At 43.0% G+C, this 17,724-nt stretch overlaps 1 protein-coding gene across 3 annotated transcripts in view; it reads right to left on the bottom strand.

Moving 5' to 3' along the window:
* LOC147198938 (VPS10 domain-containing receptor SorCS1-like) overlaps positions 1-17,724 on the bottom strand; it is a 93,938-nt gene that overhangs the window by 24,834 nt on the left and 51,380 nt on the right. For all 3 annotated transcript variants that reach the window (XM_086121821.1, XM_086121819.1, XM_086121820.1), the window contains 7 exons: positions 9,240-9,307; positions 8,021-8,120; positions 7,610-7,768; positions 5,086-5,159; positions 1,028-1,092; positions 464-582; positions 34-123 (listed from right to left, as the gene is read on the bottom strand). In XM_086121821.1, the coding sequence (XP_085977947.1) occupies positions 34-123; positions 464-582; positions 1,028-1,092; positions 5,086-5,159; positions 7,610-7,768; positions 8,021-8,120; positions 9,240-9,307 (675 nt within the window). The remainder of the gene's footprint in view (positions 1-33; positions 124-463; positions 583-1,027; positions 1,093-5,085; positions 5,160-7,609; positions 7,769-8,020; positions 8,121-9,239; positions 9,308-17,724) is intronic.

Raw genomic sequence — 17,724 nt, 5'->3', positions numbered from 1 at the left:
CAACACTCCAGACACTGCTTCGTGTCGTCTTACTTTTGGCAGAGTGTACTTTGGAAGCTTGACCGGGTAGAAGGAGCGTCTTCTGTAGGACACGTAATGGACGGACTGGCCTCCTGTTGGCACCTAGAAAAACAACGCAGGTAGTCACACGTGAGCCACATGTTGGAAGTACTTCCTCGCGCGTCTTTAAGTGCTCACGACGCGTGTCAAACAAGTCACGCTGCGCTAAGACGTCGGCCGATTAGAACCCTGCGCCGAGATGAGCTTGAACACACAACACTGTGATTTCTCCATCTCGCGTCAACCCCCACACCCACCGCCCCCTTGCGGGATAATGGCCCCCTTTTACTTAATGAAAAACACGAGTGTGCATTAAGACGCAATTGAATGCGACGCTTTTTACGGCTTTTAATCGACTTTTAATGAAGCCAGACCTTGCAATAAAAAATAAAAAAAACCCCACCTGGATGAAAACATATTCATCCTGCACCACCAGGGAGTTAGGGATGATAAACCCGGGGAAAGGCTTGCCCTTGTTTCCCTCTGAGCAATTTTGAAGTTTGCAAGTGATGTACTGCGACCCTGTGGGCAAAGCCAGACAAGAGAGCTAAAAATACAACAAAGGGGGAGGAAAGACAAAAAAGAAAACAAACAAGCTTGTGTGGGCTACGATGAAGGTTTTAGCTGCGCTCATTGCCGGATTTCGAAACTGCAGAATTTTTGGCGAGCGAGATGGGCTCTCCTGTACAAAGTGGCGTGAGCTGTCCCGAGTTGTTAGCGTCAGCCCGACGAGCCGTCTCCGGGGACACGACATTAACACACTGGGCTTCAGAGGACCGCCCTTTCTCTCAGCACCGCGGCCCAGGAAAGAGCCAAGTGGCAGCCTGGCCTTTGAAAAAATGAATTAATAAAGCTAATTCCGAGCCAAGAGCGAATATTTCCGTCAAGGGAGCCAGTGTAAGATTTCAAGGAATTGAAAATGAAAGTTTATGGACACGTTAAGAAAGACGCTGGCCCGAGTACTGACGTCCATCGGAGACGTTGATCTCCAGGTGGATCATTCCTTGCTCTTTGTCCAAGCCCAACCTGGACCTGAAACAAAACGAAAAACAACAAGTTCGTGCCAACACAGCTCAAAGACTACTTCAACCCAATCACTGGTATAAACACCACCAGCCTACATACTAATATAAGTAAAGTAGTCAGTAGCTAAGGTCAGTTATTTGCCCCCCACCCCCCGACCCCCCGACCACGAGAAGAGGAGATGCAGCATGTACACGAACACGATCACGTTCATGATCAAGCGTCCTCCTCCGCCTCCCGCCTCGTAACACTTAATGACTAATTCAAAAAGAGGCTGAGAGCTTTCGCTGCCAGATGCGGCTCATCTCTGAGGCAAGTAAGCTGAGTGACAACAAATCCATGAGGGAAGTAACGCCAGATGGGGAACAATGCAATATAGACAAGACGGTTTGCCGTCGCAACCGAGAGCTCTCTTCAAGTGACCAGAAAGCGAAAGCCGATCAATTTTCTGGAGCTTCATTTTTTTTGGGTCACACGAGATTAATATGAAAAAAAAAAAAAATCTGATTTTAACTTTAAATATGAGGCGCATAATGTATACAGTTGGAGACAAGGCGTTCAAAGCCCCGACACCTTACTTTGAAAAACTCATACTTATAAGTATTGTCTACTTTTTAAACAAAAGTCTGACTGAAACCCTCATTAAAAACCCTAAAATGAAATCCTAGGCTTGGCCGGAACCCTTAACTTCGAAACTGTCTTGAAACCTTACTTTAAAAGCAAATCAGTGTATAACTGATGGTTATCATAAATCAGTTGAGCAAATAAATTAACCCCACAAAAATTCTTGAAAAGAGGCTGCCCCCTCCACCCCCCCCCCCCAAAAAGAGCAGGGGTTGGCTCACCAAAAAACAAACAAATAGAATCAAATATAAATATTAAAAATGGAATTTATTGTCATCACGCATGCACGAGTACAGAGCAACAAAATATATATTTTTTTTAAACGACCAACAGGAGAAGAAAGAATGGAGAAGCCTGACGGATCGCCAAATGGCGCCTTGATGACCCCCTCTTGGATGGAAAAAAACCTCCCAAACATAAGAGGGAGGGGAATAAAAGTCCCAAACTTTGCTCGGATAAGGGAGGGGCACAGTGTGTGACTGGAAGAAACCCCCGGCAACAGTCACATGAATAAGAGACATAAACGACAACAATTCAAATAAGGGGAGGGGTTATCGGGCCGTGACGGCAACCTCTCAAGGCAAGGCAAAACTATTTTTTAAATCCTCAAATAGTTCAATCTATGGACCTCCGGTATGCGGGGGCGGGGGGGGGGGGGGTTCACCCCATTATGCAGTCGGTGAAGGCAGGATAATTTTAGACCAATAAGATTGAGTGGCTGTACCTAATGTAGTGTCCAGAGCCTCTCCTGATATGAATCAAACATCCGGTGGCTGTAATAATAATGCATGATTGTATTATGGATCATACGCATATAATAATCTGCCAGAGTTGGAAAAATAATGCCCCGGAACAGCTATGCGATCCATATTTAGCCGTCATGTTTTGATGATTCTCCGCGATAACGAGCGTCCTTGCGGGAGCACTAATACGAGCGGCTCGTCGATAAAAGTGACGGACGTGTGACCTGAAGTGCGCTTTATGGCCAAGGTGTATTTAGTCATTGCGCGGGGCTTTCAGAGGAGATTTTTCACGCCGGCGCTAATGCGGTGACCACTTGTTGTATTAATAGCGTCTGTTTTGACACGGCGCCGGCTTCTTCTCATTTTCCATCGCGCGCGTGCGCTCGCGACGACTCGAATATAACGAGCCGGCGTCCTGCCTCCCTCAGCACTCTGTAATTGCTTGCCAGCTCCATCTCTTTTAATGGACTTTCTGTCCAATACTTCATCCTATTCTATCAGCAAACAGCGCCCCCCCCCCCCCCCCCCGCCTCCCACCGTTTGCTCCGAGATGGAACCCCGGCCATGTTAAACTGCCCCCAGGCCCATAACTAATACACACACGCGCGCACGCGCACACCTGCATCTACTGTATGTTAAAACGTTCTTGTAAATCATCTTTGTTGGGTCGGGGCTGGGGGAGTGGGGGCGGGGGGACAGGATGCAGCAGTGTAATTCCTTCGTAGGGACTTCAATGTTAAAAGGAATTTATGGGAATGTTCCCGTTGAATTTATTTCCTGAGGAGAAATCAAATGGAACAGAAAAAACGAGGCTCTTCATCAAGCTCGACTTCAGGAAGAGCAACAAATATCGGGAAACGCCATTTTGGAACTCTGACACTTTTTAAAGCTCGAACTTAGGGTTGAAACTTCGGACATGAAAGCCTCGTTTGAAACCCAAACCTTGACTTTAAATCCTTTCTAAAAATACAAACTCGGGCTTAAAATGTTACTCTAAAAAACGTAAAGCCCTTATTTGAGACCCCACCCCTCCCTTAAAGCCCTGTTTAAAAAAAAAAAAAAAAACTGTCTGGCTTGAAACTAACCATGGAAACCCTAAGCCCTAAACTTAAAAATTTGAAGCCTTACCCCTGACATTAACCCCTCGTTTGAAACCCCAACCTTGGCTTGAATTCCTTATTTGAAACACGAAACCTCCTTTGTAACCCTACTTTGGAACCCAAACTCTGGTGTCAAATCCAACTTGAACCCCTAATTTAAAACCCTAACCTTGGCTTGAATCCTTAATTAGAAACCCTACCCATAACTTAACACCCTTCTTTGGAACCTCAACCCTCACTTAAAACATTGGCCGTGGCTTGAAACCCTAATTTCAATCATGAACGCAGCTTTCAAATCCCACTTTGAAATCAAACGGTGGCTTCAAACCCAACTTTAAAACCCTCACGTTGACTCCCTAAACCCTAACTTGAAACCCTCAACTAAAACCCAGTCCTTTGCTTTATAATTCAAATTGAGACTCGAAACCCTAATTTCAAACCCCCATTTCAATGACGCAAACAAAGACCCCTGTTGACTTCATGAGGCTGCAAATGGGCATCAACCATCAACGCCTCACTTCAAGGTAAGGCTTTGAAGAGAGTTGTCGGGCGGGAGGCAAACAATTTGCGCCCGTCTGCATTTAACACGCCGGCGTCTTTGGGCTTAGCTGGGAGTCGTCAGCTCTTCCCTCTCGATGGTTCTCAAACCAACAACAATAAAAAGGCGTTTTCGATGAAATATTGATCAGGGCCCTTTTAATCCGGGTATTTACATTGATAAAAGGCTCCGACGCGTGCAAACAACGCCTCGGGTCAGGAATGAATATTCATCAGCGATCAAACCCAAAACGCGGCACGGGCAATGTATGGATGTGATTATTCGATATTTCATGAGTTGAATGCCTTCACGTTATCAAATATTAACCTTCATGTGTAAACTAGATGCCTCGTACATTATGCAACAACAAGCAAATAAAAAAATTTAATAATACATAATTTACCAAAACAAGTTTGTCCTCCCTAAACTCCTTCGCAGTGCCGGCCATAATCGTATCTTGTCGTATTTCCCACCGGTTTTTAAAATCAATGTTGTACTTTTTCCAGATAAATGTCAACCGATGAACAGACATTGATCGATTTGGAGCGGATGTGATGCTGCAGCGTGAGCCATCCCACATTTACGGACCACACTGTCCGACAAGAGAAAGGCGACCATTAAAATGTCTCCGCTGTTTGAGAAAACACTTTTTGTTGCACGTTGCTTTGAAACCATGACTTTGACTTGTTGATTCCTGTCTCCTCCTCTGTACTAAAAGAGTTTCTCTTAACTTGAGCGACTCCAAAATGCCACACAATCAATCAAGGCCGACAGCATCTCATTCTTCTTCTCTAAAGCAGATAAACAGGCGGAAGTGCTTCGAAGTGAAGTCTGCCATCTAGTGGTCAATGGTGTTATTACAACTTAAAAAATATTTTTCACAACGTTGCCCATCCCTGACCTAAATCAAACCCCCCCCTATGCAAATAAAGCTCCCTTTTTGGGGGGGTGGGGGGTTGCATTGTATGCATTTCCGCGCGCCTATTTGTTGACTCACCAGTAGAATCTGTTGGGGACAACGTTGTCGTGCACAAGCTGCCACCTCCTGCCAAATTCCACGGAGACGTACAGCTGGAAAGAAGAAAATTCAAAGATCACATTCATGGGAGGATTACGACCGACTAAAAATTTGCCGGAGTCTTTATTTTGGGAAGTGCTGTGAGAGGATGAACTATGCCGTTAGTGCAAATTTAACGCTAAAGATGAAATGCTCCGCAGACAGGCGGCACTTTTTGATATGCAAATCCGCTTCTGTATTTAAAGTCTTCCTACACTGACTCAGCGGCATTCCAGCTTATTAATTGGCAAGAGGGAATACATTATCATTTTTTTAATTATATATTTTTTTGCCATTGTAAACTTTTTTTTTTTCGCCTCCATGCCGAGACACAAGAAAATTGTTTTCTGGTTCTACATTTGCATACACACGGTTCTATTTTTAGGAAGCGTTCTTTTTTAAATTCCGAGGTCAGCTATAGTGTAGTGGTACACACAGCCAACATTGACAACCACGCCAACATTATCTTTTTTTTTCGCCCATTAAAATGAATGGCAAATACATTCCGACCTTTCGCATCCGGGTCACAGCACCAATTGAAAAGTTTTGAGGAAACGTTTACTGGTTTACCTTTGATGCTTGCAATATTATACTAACAGTAATTATACCAACAGTAACATAGTAAAACTAGTTTTCTATACTATTGCTAATTTATTATATTTATTCTACAAATATATTGCTAATGCTATATTTTATATTGCACTTATATTGAACTGTGTACAGTTTTCTGAAACATTTATTTTGTGCAATGAAACAATTTGTTTTTTTTCTTTCCCCCCAATTTTGCTGCTGTAGACTGCAAATTTCCCCAGTGTGGGACAAATAAAGTTTATCTTATCTTATCTTATCTTACTAGATGTCTATATATTCTTAAGATTAACAATTCAATGGATGCAAGAAAGTTTGAAATATGACTGTGGAGCCCTTTTCTGCTAGATGCAGAAGGTCTAATCTAACCAAAATGGTTCCTACACTGATGCTGTTTTAGCCCTTCTTCTGCAGGGGTCAACGTTGATTAATTTTCCATCGTATGCCGCCGCCCCACAAGAGCAAATAATGTTTCTTCACTCGTTTAAAAGAGATCTTAAGTGAAGTGAACATGTGCTTGGAAAATTACGGGTCTGACACGGAGGATTCACATCATTTTTGTCTCATCTCGGCACTTGCAACTTTTAAAAAGATAAATCAATCGATAAATGGAAAATGAAACCAATCCAAGAGTAATCGCGCCGCGGGAGTGATGAAAGAAAGGCTGAAATTGGGCTTTACAAAGACATACGGAATGACCGCGGGGCAAACTTGTCGAGTGCATCTTTATTGGGGCGGTGGATGGTTTGTCCACGAGGCTTTCATCTCCTCACCGCACCATTTATCTCACTTCTCACACCTCGCCTGCTTGGCTCTCTCGATATCAAGTGCCGCAATAGCCGGCTGGGGGGGCCGAAATTTGATATCTGTGGCGTTGAGCGGAGCAGACAGCGAGCTTCTCGCCAACTAATGAAGGCTGTGCGCGTGCATGCCTTTGTGTGTGCGCGCGCCCGCATCGATACCTCGCAACGCCGTTTGCAAGGTCACAGTTTGGTAACCTCGCCCACGTTGGTGTTGTCTGTTATGTCACCAGTTGGTTACCTTTTAAGCACGAAGAGCTGATTTGAGATCTACGTGGGGGTCAATCAATGGACATAAAGTGAATTTTGACATTGCTGCATTATTTCTCTTCAAGTATCATGTGCCGAAAGGTGTGTGTATCCCGATATTTGTTAGCATTAGCATTAGGCTAATGAACAAAAGGCTAAGCTTTGCATCCATCCATCCATCCATTTTCTGATCTGCTTATCCTCACAAGGGTCGCGGGGTGTGCTGGAGTCTCTCCCAGCCGTCTTTGGGCAGTAGGCGGGGGACACCCTGAACCGGTTGCCAGCCAATCACAAGACACACATAGACGAACAACCATCTGCGCTCACACCCACACCTAGGGACAATTTGGAGTGTTCAATCAGCCTGCCATGCATGTGTTTGGGAATGTGGAGTACCCGAAGAAAACCCACACAGAGAGGCCAGAGCTGGAATCGAACCCGGTACCTCTGCACTGTGAAGTTGACACGCTAACCACTCGACGACTGGGCTGCCCTGCTAAGCTTTGTCATTTTCATTTTTGTTTTTTTTAAATACAAATGTGTAACTGTTTTGGTTTCATTTGACAATATACATCAACTGGAAGTGACAATGAACAGTTTGATGCCTCTATTTTTTTTTTCCAGGTTACTCATATTTCAAGGCCCCACCATCTCTCTGCTCTCCTCGTAGGATGTACAATCTGACTGAAGTCTCACGTGGCACCAACGAGTGCACGATCAGCAGCACCTATTGCTTCCATCCAGCGATTGTGTTAACTCTGCTTTTTTTTTTTTTTTTTACACCCCCCCTTGCCGTTTCGCCGGCATCTGACAGCTTTGGGTGTTACCTTTTGGTCGTGGCTGTAAGCCAGGATCCAGTCCTCCTGCTCGGGGTGGAAAAGAAGACTGAGGATATCAAAGGCTAAGCTGTGTTTCTGATAGGACGCCCCCTCGTCAAGGCTAATGAGCAGGCTGCTCTCCACCTCCGGGTCGGTCAGTAGCATGATCTGAAATGAGAGGAGAAAGACGACGGCGGGGGATCAGCGGCCCAACCTGACAGCAACCGCGCCGGAGGGCTCGGTTGTGCTCACGCAGTGTGCGGTTCTCACTCGCGCAAATACACACACTCATGCCGCAGCCTCCCGCGGGGCTGTTTTGCAGTGAAAATGATAGCAGCTCGCGCGCGGTGATGATGAGCCCTGACAGGCGGGATTTTTTTGGGGGTCTTTTCTCTCTTCCCGGAGAGCGGCAAAACTTACCTTGCGCTTGTTGTTGGGACTGACGTACAAGTAGCTCAGGATGGTCTTGGGCCCCGCTTTCTCATTAAGTTTCTCGTACGTGCTGCCGTAATCGGTGGATCTAAAATTCAATTAGGAGGATACGATGAAGGGGAGAGAGCGGAGCAACACCTAGCGGTTCGGATGCTGATGCTATCATTAAGCATGTCAGGCAGGCGGAAAATTGCAACAGCAGAATTCGGCAAGCAATTTGCTAGATGAATGGATATTTCTCTAATTATCAAAATAAACAAGAATATCCCATGTAGCATGCACGGTGAGGGGATGAGTTCTCGTGATTATTACTATTATTGCCGTTGAGGCTTGGTGGCCACATTTTTGTACTTGACTTTAAAATCTAAAATGGTGTGCTTTATTTATATAGACGATATATAAAGTTGATTAACGTTCAATATGTGTTCCATGAAAAATGTGAGGGGGGGGCGGGGAAAAAAAAGAAAAAACAATTATATTCTTTAAAAAAAAAGAAAGAAATTGAAAAAAAAAAGCTAAAATGCGAATCCGCAGCAAGGTTATTCCAATTAATGACAATTATTGAAATAACGGAAAGTGCAATGAAAAGAAAAGCATTTGCATGGACAAAGTCAACGAAAAGCAAAACTGCTTTTCAAGAAACGAAACTAACTGAGACGACATTTGATGTTTATAAAAAAAACTAAAAGTCACGAATTATGATGAAAATGTCCTTTGCTTTTGTCTTTGTCAATTCAAATCATAAAAGAGCTTTCAGCTGTTTTATTTTGATATTGCTGTACATCTGCATAACTCCATATTAAAAAACAAAACCAAAAAAAAACTAAAATTAAAACTAAAGCTAAATGAATATGAAGCCCTTTTGCAAAAAAAAAAAAAAATCTAAAATAAACTAAATGAAATGAAACAAGAATCCAAACGAAATAAAATAATAACTGCAATGAAAAAAAAATCCAAAACAATTATAACCTCAATCGGTGGGTAGTGGACCACGAGCACGCGGCGGCCGACTGTGCTGACAACCATTTCTTGGTAACTTTAGCTCATCAGCATGGGTTGTTTTTAGCCCTTGTTGGAACAAAGTCTTGACCGCGTCAAAACCTCAACCGCCATTTCACCCAAAGTGGGTTACTTCTAACTCTACTCAGTTTTAAGAGCGACACATTTCTCAATGCTTCTCTGTCTAAAACCCATTTTCGGATCTTACCTCCACAAAGAACTCTCCGTCACTCTGCCCGAGCTGAAGTCGTAGTATTTGGTCAACATGAGGATCACCTAGGACAACACAGCACACATACAGTATTTACATTTGCGCGGATTCCCACTTTGAAGCTATTCTTCTGAAATCGAAATAGACACGCTTCAATGTCATATATTCATGTTGCCGGCGCCACGGCGTCATAATTCAGCGGGCACAGACAGTAGGCCTCGTAAATATCAGGGACATCTTTTCTAGTAGGGCATCATAAAACCTGTCACGGGATGCACAAGCCTTTACTTTATAGCCACGTAAAGCTGTCCGTTCCCTTGTTCATTACTTACGGTGTTAATGTGAAAAAAATGGCAACGCACGGACAAAAGAAATGTCCGCGCGGTCGGAGGAACGGGCTTCAAAAGTAGGTGTTATTTTGAACACTGTGACTTGAGAAAGAGTTTGCTTTCCCTCCGCGAGTCGTTAGCGAGCCTGAAGAGTAACGCGGGAGGCAGTGCGTCAACGCGCTGCCCTTCACCTTTTCGTACAAATTAACGTCTCTCGAGCGGCGGTGCGTCTCGCACCGAGCAATCATAAAAATCTGCTGATGGCTTCACTCTCCTGGGTTAGCTTCCATTGTGTTTTGGTTTTTTTTTTTTCTTCTTCTTTCTGATTATCAAGTGTTACGACTGTTTGGAGGGTGTGTGATGTCCCACTCGAGACCAATGACTCATTGTGTAATGAAATAAGCCGCTAACTCTTTTTATTTACTTAACCAAGCTCAACTTTTACAGAAATCATCTCTGGAAAGTATAGAGGCACTTGACGCCAGTATTTATTTATTCATTCCCAAAAATAGCATGCATGCAGATAGATTTTAAAATGTACCTGTATATCTCAGGCAATTTGTTTGCACTCTCTCCTGTTTTTTTTTTCACTTTATTTACACACTTATGCAGAGATTTATTGTCTATAACGTGACTTGCAGTGGCACCTTGACTTACTTTATTTGGTGCATGACCACATTTGTCACTCATTTGTATTTTAAATAAAGTAAAGAAAAATGAAGTGACATGCTATTAATTGGTTCGGCCGCCAAAAAAAAAAAAAAAAACAGCACCAAGATCTTAGAATGATATGATAATGTAGAAAAAGAGCACTGCAGTGCTGAATGCGTGTCTTTAACGGAAGCGGCCAAGTGAATGACATCTGGAACGTGGCTTGTTCGTCTTTATGCAAATTATTTTCTTTATTAATAAAATGGTTGGTGTTTTGGTGTTGAGGGGCTGGAACAGATTAAAGTCCTTTCACTGAATTTCACTAGTGTGGGGTGTGTGTGTGGGGGGGGGGGGCTGATGGGGTAAATGAGTAAATTGAGTTTGAACATGGAAAACACTCGTCCTACTACTTTTCTGACACAATTTGTATATTCCTAAAATGATGCTGCACACTAAATAATGCCTGATTGTTTTCCTCACCCACTCAATAAGTTGTTTTGAATCTTGAGCAAATTGGGTTACTTTCACCCAATGTTGGGTTGGTTACACTGATCAAAAGCAAATTTTAATCAGCGATGGCTTTATAAGTCCCTAAATGTATTTTTGATGCTGGTTATTATTATTATTATTATTTTTATTTTTTTTTAAGTTTGACCGATAAAAACCTTGCGCAATACGGATTTCACCATGCGTTGTAATTTATAGCTATGACGTGTCCGGAAAAAAAAAAATTCCACCTGTTATTGAACTGAACTCTTAATTCATAAATATTACTCAATAAATTACATGTGATATTTTTTTAATATTGTTATTATTTTTATGAAAAACTGATCTGCTAGAGGAAAAAAAATGAGGGCAGATTAGGAATCAATGGGAAAATATATCATGTAAAAAATGTTACTTGCAACTCTAATTAAAAAAAAAAAGTAAGAATTTGTTGACAAGTGTTATTTTGACCAGGCAGATTGGGTTGAACTTCGGATTTGAGCTGAAACCGGACCCCATTTTGGACAGTTTTACTGTGTACTTAAGTTGAAGTAACATTCTTCGAGAATGCTTTGAATGCGAGGGGTAACATTCTAAACGGTCTCACGACAAGACCCTTTGAGCCATACGCTGATTCCAAACCTGGATTAAAATGACTGGGTCGCATCAGGAAAGACATCCGCTGTAGAAAATCTTGACCCAAAATCCTGGGTCCAATCCTCAACCCAATGCGCTGGGTGTAAATAATTCAGCATTGATGTGGCCCCTTATGGGCCTTGCCCTGGGTTAGCTATTTCACTCAATTTTCGTTACTTTTAACCCAGTGGGTTTGAGAATGTATAAATCAGAAGTAGAATTATTTATACCACACAAAAATCACAAGCTCAAGAAATGGTTCGATTTCAAGCAATGAAAACTCAAGCCTGGATCCTTTCCAAGCTTGGAGTGACACATCAAAAACAGTAGGAACCCAGTTCCAATAAAATGCCCTTTACATCCTCCCAGTGTTGCTCCCTGATGGACAAGGCACACTCATTGGAAAAAAAAAAAAAGTCACACGCGAGGATGAATCGTTTGAACCCCCTCCCGCGCCGTCCTCAGTGTGTCGGTTATTTTTCTGCATTCATTTGGGCCCAATTCAGCGAAATGTCACTCGCATGCGTCATATGCGGAAACTTTCAAGGGGTGGGGGGGGGGGGAATGTTAAACACATCCGCGCCTCGATGCATTATTCACTTTGTAGATGTTTGCGAGAGAAGCAGGTGTTTGAAGCCGCTCGACACACACAACATCGTGAAATCACACAACAGGCATGATGCCCATGTCTTATTTATAAGCGTATCAGGCCCCCCCCCTCCACCTTTGCCTTGCAACAAAAGGTGTCATATTGTCATGTGGGCGACCCTGTGACTGCGCCACCCATTCAAGTGCGCTACCATCAACATATCCGCCGGATTACTCAACATCCAAGAGCAAGCAAATAGATTGTGCGCTCTAATCCTTTGTAAAAGCTTAAACCTTGGAGGTAAACTGGACTGGGAAGACTGCAGTCATTATGCAGGAATGAATAGCGGCTTAATAGAGGTTTAAAGGGATTAGGCTGGAGAGATGACTCGCGCCAAATGAAGGTGTTGCACGGGGAGAAGAATGAGCGACGTACGGTTATCAATAAAGCAAACGGCGGGGCTGGGGGTGGTGTTTTGCTGAGGAAGAAGGTGTAGCAGCGGGCTGTGGGGGTCTCGCTTCTCTTCGTCAAATATGAAGCCCTTGTGACAAATGAAAGCAACGACGGTTAAAATTCATGACAACTCCCAGGCCGCCACTGATCCGCTCTTATCAGCCGTTGCCTTGAATGGAGTTGGCTCATCAATAAAAGCGTCGTCGCGTTTGGCAAGTGAAATTAAACAGACGGATGACACCATGAGAGCAATCAGAGCGGGCATTGATGACGGGAATATTAAGACAAATATTTATCAGGGCCACGCGTGTTGGATATCGGCACGTCGGCGAACTCTGCTCCACATCCCGTCACCTGGACAATATCTTTTGCAATGAACGAGTACTGCTAACCAAAGTCGATGTGGAAACATCCTTGAATAGGAGGAGACAATAGCAATACACGAATCGATTTTACACATCCTTAACTGCAGACTACTACTCGTTCCAAAAATAGATCCAAATCGCATCCCTCTAGAGCAGTGGTCAGCAACTTCGGTCCTCGAGGTTCCGTCTGGCTAGTATCCTGCATGTTTAGTTGTTTCCCTCCTCCATCATTTGAATCAGGTGTGCTGGTCGGAGGAACCCCAGAACGTATTTGTGCCACAGTCAGCGGGGTGCTTTAAGAATATATTTAAAATGATAAGAAGAAGAAGTCAATCAATGATTTGATCTGGACAGATCGAATGACATCCACCGCAAACTTCCACTCAGAATCTGCCAGCTAGCGCCTCGATCCCATACGCTAAAATGGCGTTACACCATCTGCGCCACAACTTAGACCTGCTTTTATTTGGGAGATGGGCAATGGACTGTCCCTTATAAAGCGCTTTTCTACCTCAGGTACTAAACGCGCTTGACGCTGTTACCTCATTCACCTACTGATGATGCACCAACAGGAGCAACTGGGGGTTCCGTATCAAATGTCAAGTCTATTTTCTGTCACTAGATTGTCAGATGCGCCAGGGGCTTGTGATAGCAAACGCCCAGGGAGGCGCAGCACGGTCTGCCAAATTCCCAAACACGGTAAGCTCGACTTGCCTCGGCATGAAAATGAAGATTCGGCAGTTTTTGACAAAGAGCGTATGTGCGTCTATCGACGAAATAAAGCCCTTTAACTTTGTTCCTCGTACAAGGTATAAAAAGTTGGAGAAGCTCAGGATCCACAAGGATTATTTCCCCTCTGAAGACAATTGTGCAAGATCCAGCTATAAAACCGCAGACCATATTGACCAACGGTGAAGTGCTGGAATATCAATTATCGAGCCTGGACAGACTTTGACAAGATCAATCCTGTATTGACCCGTAGTTAATGCAAGCCAGCTTTGTTTAATTAAAATTTTGAAGTTTTGATGCGATTATGATTAAACTGAAGTTTTATCATAATTTATCTAAAGTGATTACCGGAACACATTAAACACCAAAACATCATCCTGTGGGGTAATGCGAAGACATATACAGCCTGTAGGAACGTTAACGTTGCAGTAAACGCCATTTTAAAGAATGTGAACATCAATGATACTGCGGGGCGGGGCGACATCGTCGATGAGGTTGAAACTCGAATCAAATGCTCACATTCAAGGGCACAAGATTGCACTCACTGACAGTGAAAGTATAATCACATAATTATCGCTCTGAAAACAAACACCGGTGCAGCAACACGCTTCCTTGTTCACTTTAATAACAGCTGAGTGGAACATTGGAGACTTTTGTCGACGACCTGATCACATCCACTCGTTAGGAAAGGGCGACATTTTCGAAGCGGTGTTGTGTTGGCGTGCGTTCTTTTGATCTCACCCGCGCTACTCTGTTCTTTTCTTTTTTTTTTTGTCAGCAGGTCAGTGCGAGCATGAATTATGAAGCCACTTCTCAATGTCGCAATGTGGAAAATAAACTATTGATACCGCAATAAAAAGCTGATGCGGGGGAGCGGCTCTCACGGTGACTCCCAAACATGCAAAGAGGTTTCGTAATCAAGTTGTAAATTACAATCAAGCGCAAGACATTTTTATTGATATTTTTTATGTGCAATATATCTTCTGCATTGGAGCCTTCTGCCATCTGTGTGTTTTTTTTTTTTTTTTTGTTATACAGGGTTCTCGAACTTGTTTTAACACTTAAAAAAAATATCACTTGTACTTGATTAAAACTTTGAGCTTGAGGAATTGTAGAACTGTCATGACAGTATTTATGCTAAAGTTAGCATGTCAAAGGCACCTGCCATTATCTGTTAGCATTAAGCTAGCGGACCATTATGGAGGCAAGTTGTTTTAAAGATACAAAATGTCATTCTCTTTGTTGAAGAATGGTTCACTATTTGTCCAACTGCTAATCGTCGTGAGGTGAGCACGTAGTTTGGATGGATAGCCGCACATAAAATAATCCATGTTGATATATATACTCCCCCACCAACAGTATTGCGTCACTGAGGGTTTTCGCTCTATTTGTGCTGCTGAAAACATTCGGGGTGAACTTTGTTGTTTTGTTTCGTGTAGCTAAAATGCAGTATAGTAGTGATTTTGATAAAGCATCAAACGGCAATTTTATTTTTTTAATCCCTTCAACATTGTGATTGCGATTTAACATACGATTCTGCTTTCAAGATTCTCTTTCAAAGTAAATTTGTTAATAACTTTCGAAATAAACCCTTGCAGTCTTTCAAGCGTTGACAACGACAACTTCACACGATTCTACCAAATGAGTGTAGTGGAAACATAAACCATCAGTAAATCAGAAGTTGCTTTACAAATATATAAATATATCATCATTGGAAAAAAATTAAGCCTACCGGCCGAACAAATTCGATCGGATTTAAAAAAAACAAAAAAAACAATTGCATAAATTGCTCTTTGAAAATTGCATTCTATAACATCGCAATGTCATTTTGAATTTGATGAATTAATTCAGCCATACCTTATTAGCTTTAGGTTTGGAGAGTACATTGGCCGCTCTCAAACCTTCCATCTGGCATAGTGTTTTGGGTTATCTGGCTGACTCTTTCATCATTCTTTGAATTGGCGAACAAAACGTTTTTTGTAGACTTTTGGCTTCCTTTTACTTGGTGTTAAACCCACATGTTGTTCTTGTTGTTCTTGTTTTTTAGTCGATGGCAAAAGTAACTGAATTGACTTCACTGTTCCAATACTTGTGGAGGGGAGACGTGTCTCACAAACCACACACAGTGGGTTGCCCACAAACACGATAATAAGCAGCAAGACAAGAAGTCCACACGCTTCTACAGCTGCCTGTGACTGATAGTCTGGCTTCAGTGGGCGAATGAAGCGAGGGCAGCATCCCCGAACGCAAACATGCTTGAGAAGTCACCCGAAACTGCTTGCTTCTCTTGCCTCCAAATGAGGACCTCGGCGAGTTGATGAAGCAACCCGCTGAGTGTGGAGACTTTATCCTGCTCGAGGGAGGCTTGATCAGTTCAGGCCAGATTAGACAGTCAAACTGTCGAGCGCTGCCCACTGCGCATACTAAAATTTTTTTTAAAAAAACACGTTTGCAAAGTCAGCTGGATGGAAATGACTGCATGCAAAACGGGTTGCGTCCAGATCTTGGAGGGAGCGGATTTGGTTAGGGCGGTGATGAACGTCATTACCGCAGTTTGAAGTAAAACTATCCGAAAGGTAAGCTCTCGGTCACCTGGCTGCTCCATTTGGCAAGCACAGATGGAAAAGCTACTTTTCCCTGCAGTTTCCAAGGTAACGAACAAAATTGCGCATTTATGAATCAGTGTACCACCAAATGGGCGGCCCGGTAGTCCAGTGGTTAGCACGTCGGCTTCACAGTGCAGAGGTACTGGGTTCGATTCCAGCTCCGGCCTCCCTGTGTGGAGTTTGCATGTTCTCCCCGGGCCTGCGTGGGTTTTCTCCGGGTACTCCGGTTTCCTCCCACATTCCAAAAACATGCATGGCAGGCTGATTGGACGCTCTAAATTGTCCCTAGGTGTGGGTGTGGGCGTGGATGGTTGTTCGTCTCTGTGTGCCCTGCGATTGGCTGGCAACTGATTCAGGGTGTCCCCCACCTACTGCCCGGAGACGGCTGGGATAGGCTCCAGCACCCCCCGCGACCCTAGTGAGGATCAAGCGGTTCGGAAAATGGATGTACCACCAAATTTGTTTTTGAGTCTATATACAGGTATATATATTTTTTTTAAATGACTTATTCACAAAAAAAAACACGTTTCTTTGCTCAGCTAACTTTGTCAGCTACATGCAGTGACAAAGCAGAATATTTCATTTCTCTTCCACTAGATGGCAGAAAGTAGGAATTATCGGTGTAAGCAGCTGGTCGATTATTTTAAATGATATTAAAATTTGTCTGTTACACATTAAAACATAAAGACAAAGATATTTGAACATTATTATATATTTATCAAATGATTTGGCCGATTAATCGGTTCATCGGATTTTTATTCTGCCAAATAGCGTAACCGGGCTCAGCCTAAAAAAATCCATATTGGCACACCAGAAGGAGCAGCACAATGTCCACTGAGTTCAACAAAAAAAATTGGCCAAAAATGTTAAATTCTTTTAAAATCTCTTAAATTCTATTCGATTGTATGTTTGCATTAAGTACAATATTCTAGAGTCCTATTTGCATTACTGAAAAACACATTCCAAATATATACTGTATATGTATATATACATATATATATACAGTATATATATATATATACAGTATATGTATATATATATATATATATATATATATATATATAATTTTCTTTGTGGTTGGAATGGATTCATGGCATTTAACATCCATTTGCGGAAATATGTACAATTGTATGTTCAGGCACCACTGTACGCAAGTTGGCTCAAATAAATGTTGGGGAGCACTAAACTATCGAGTCTTATTCAAATTAGTCATGTACCCAAAAACAAGAGTTTGATTCCGACAGAGCAGAGTGCAGCACTGCAGCACAACGTTGATACCTGATTATACATCGCGCTAGTCAAATCATCCTAACCTGATTTAATGGAATTTTTCTGCTGAGCCTTCAGCGTAGAAGCGAGAGACCCCTTGAGGGGAACACAGCTTGCCAATAAACAACACACGCCGCAGGACGGCGAGGCACTCGGGAATTTCGCCGCAGGAAGGCGCGGTGGCTTTGCCGCGCCGAACTCGGCCGACCGCTGCTTTTTCCGAAACGGCCCTTTTATTTAATACAAAGCAGATACTTGTCGAGCAAAGCGCATCTTTTATTCTCCCGTTGTCTTTGCCGCAGTGGCGGGGTTAGATTACCTGCCTTTGTGAAGTCAATGAATTGTACTAGTTCCTTTTTGGTGTCTTTG

Source organism: Hippocampus guttulatus, chromosome 10 (assembly GCF_054856545.1).
Source record: "Hippocampus guttulatus isolate MCC_2025c chromosome 10, RoL_Hgut_1.0, whole genome shotgun sequence".
Classification (NCBI taxonomy): Eukaryota; Metazoa; Chordata; class Actinopteri; order Syngnathiformes; family Syngnathidae; genus Hippocampus; species Hippocampus guttulatus.
Note: the sequence above shows the minus strand (reverse complement) of the source record. Positions and strands in the feature narration are given on the sequence as shown.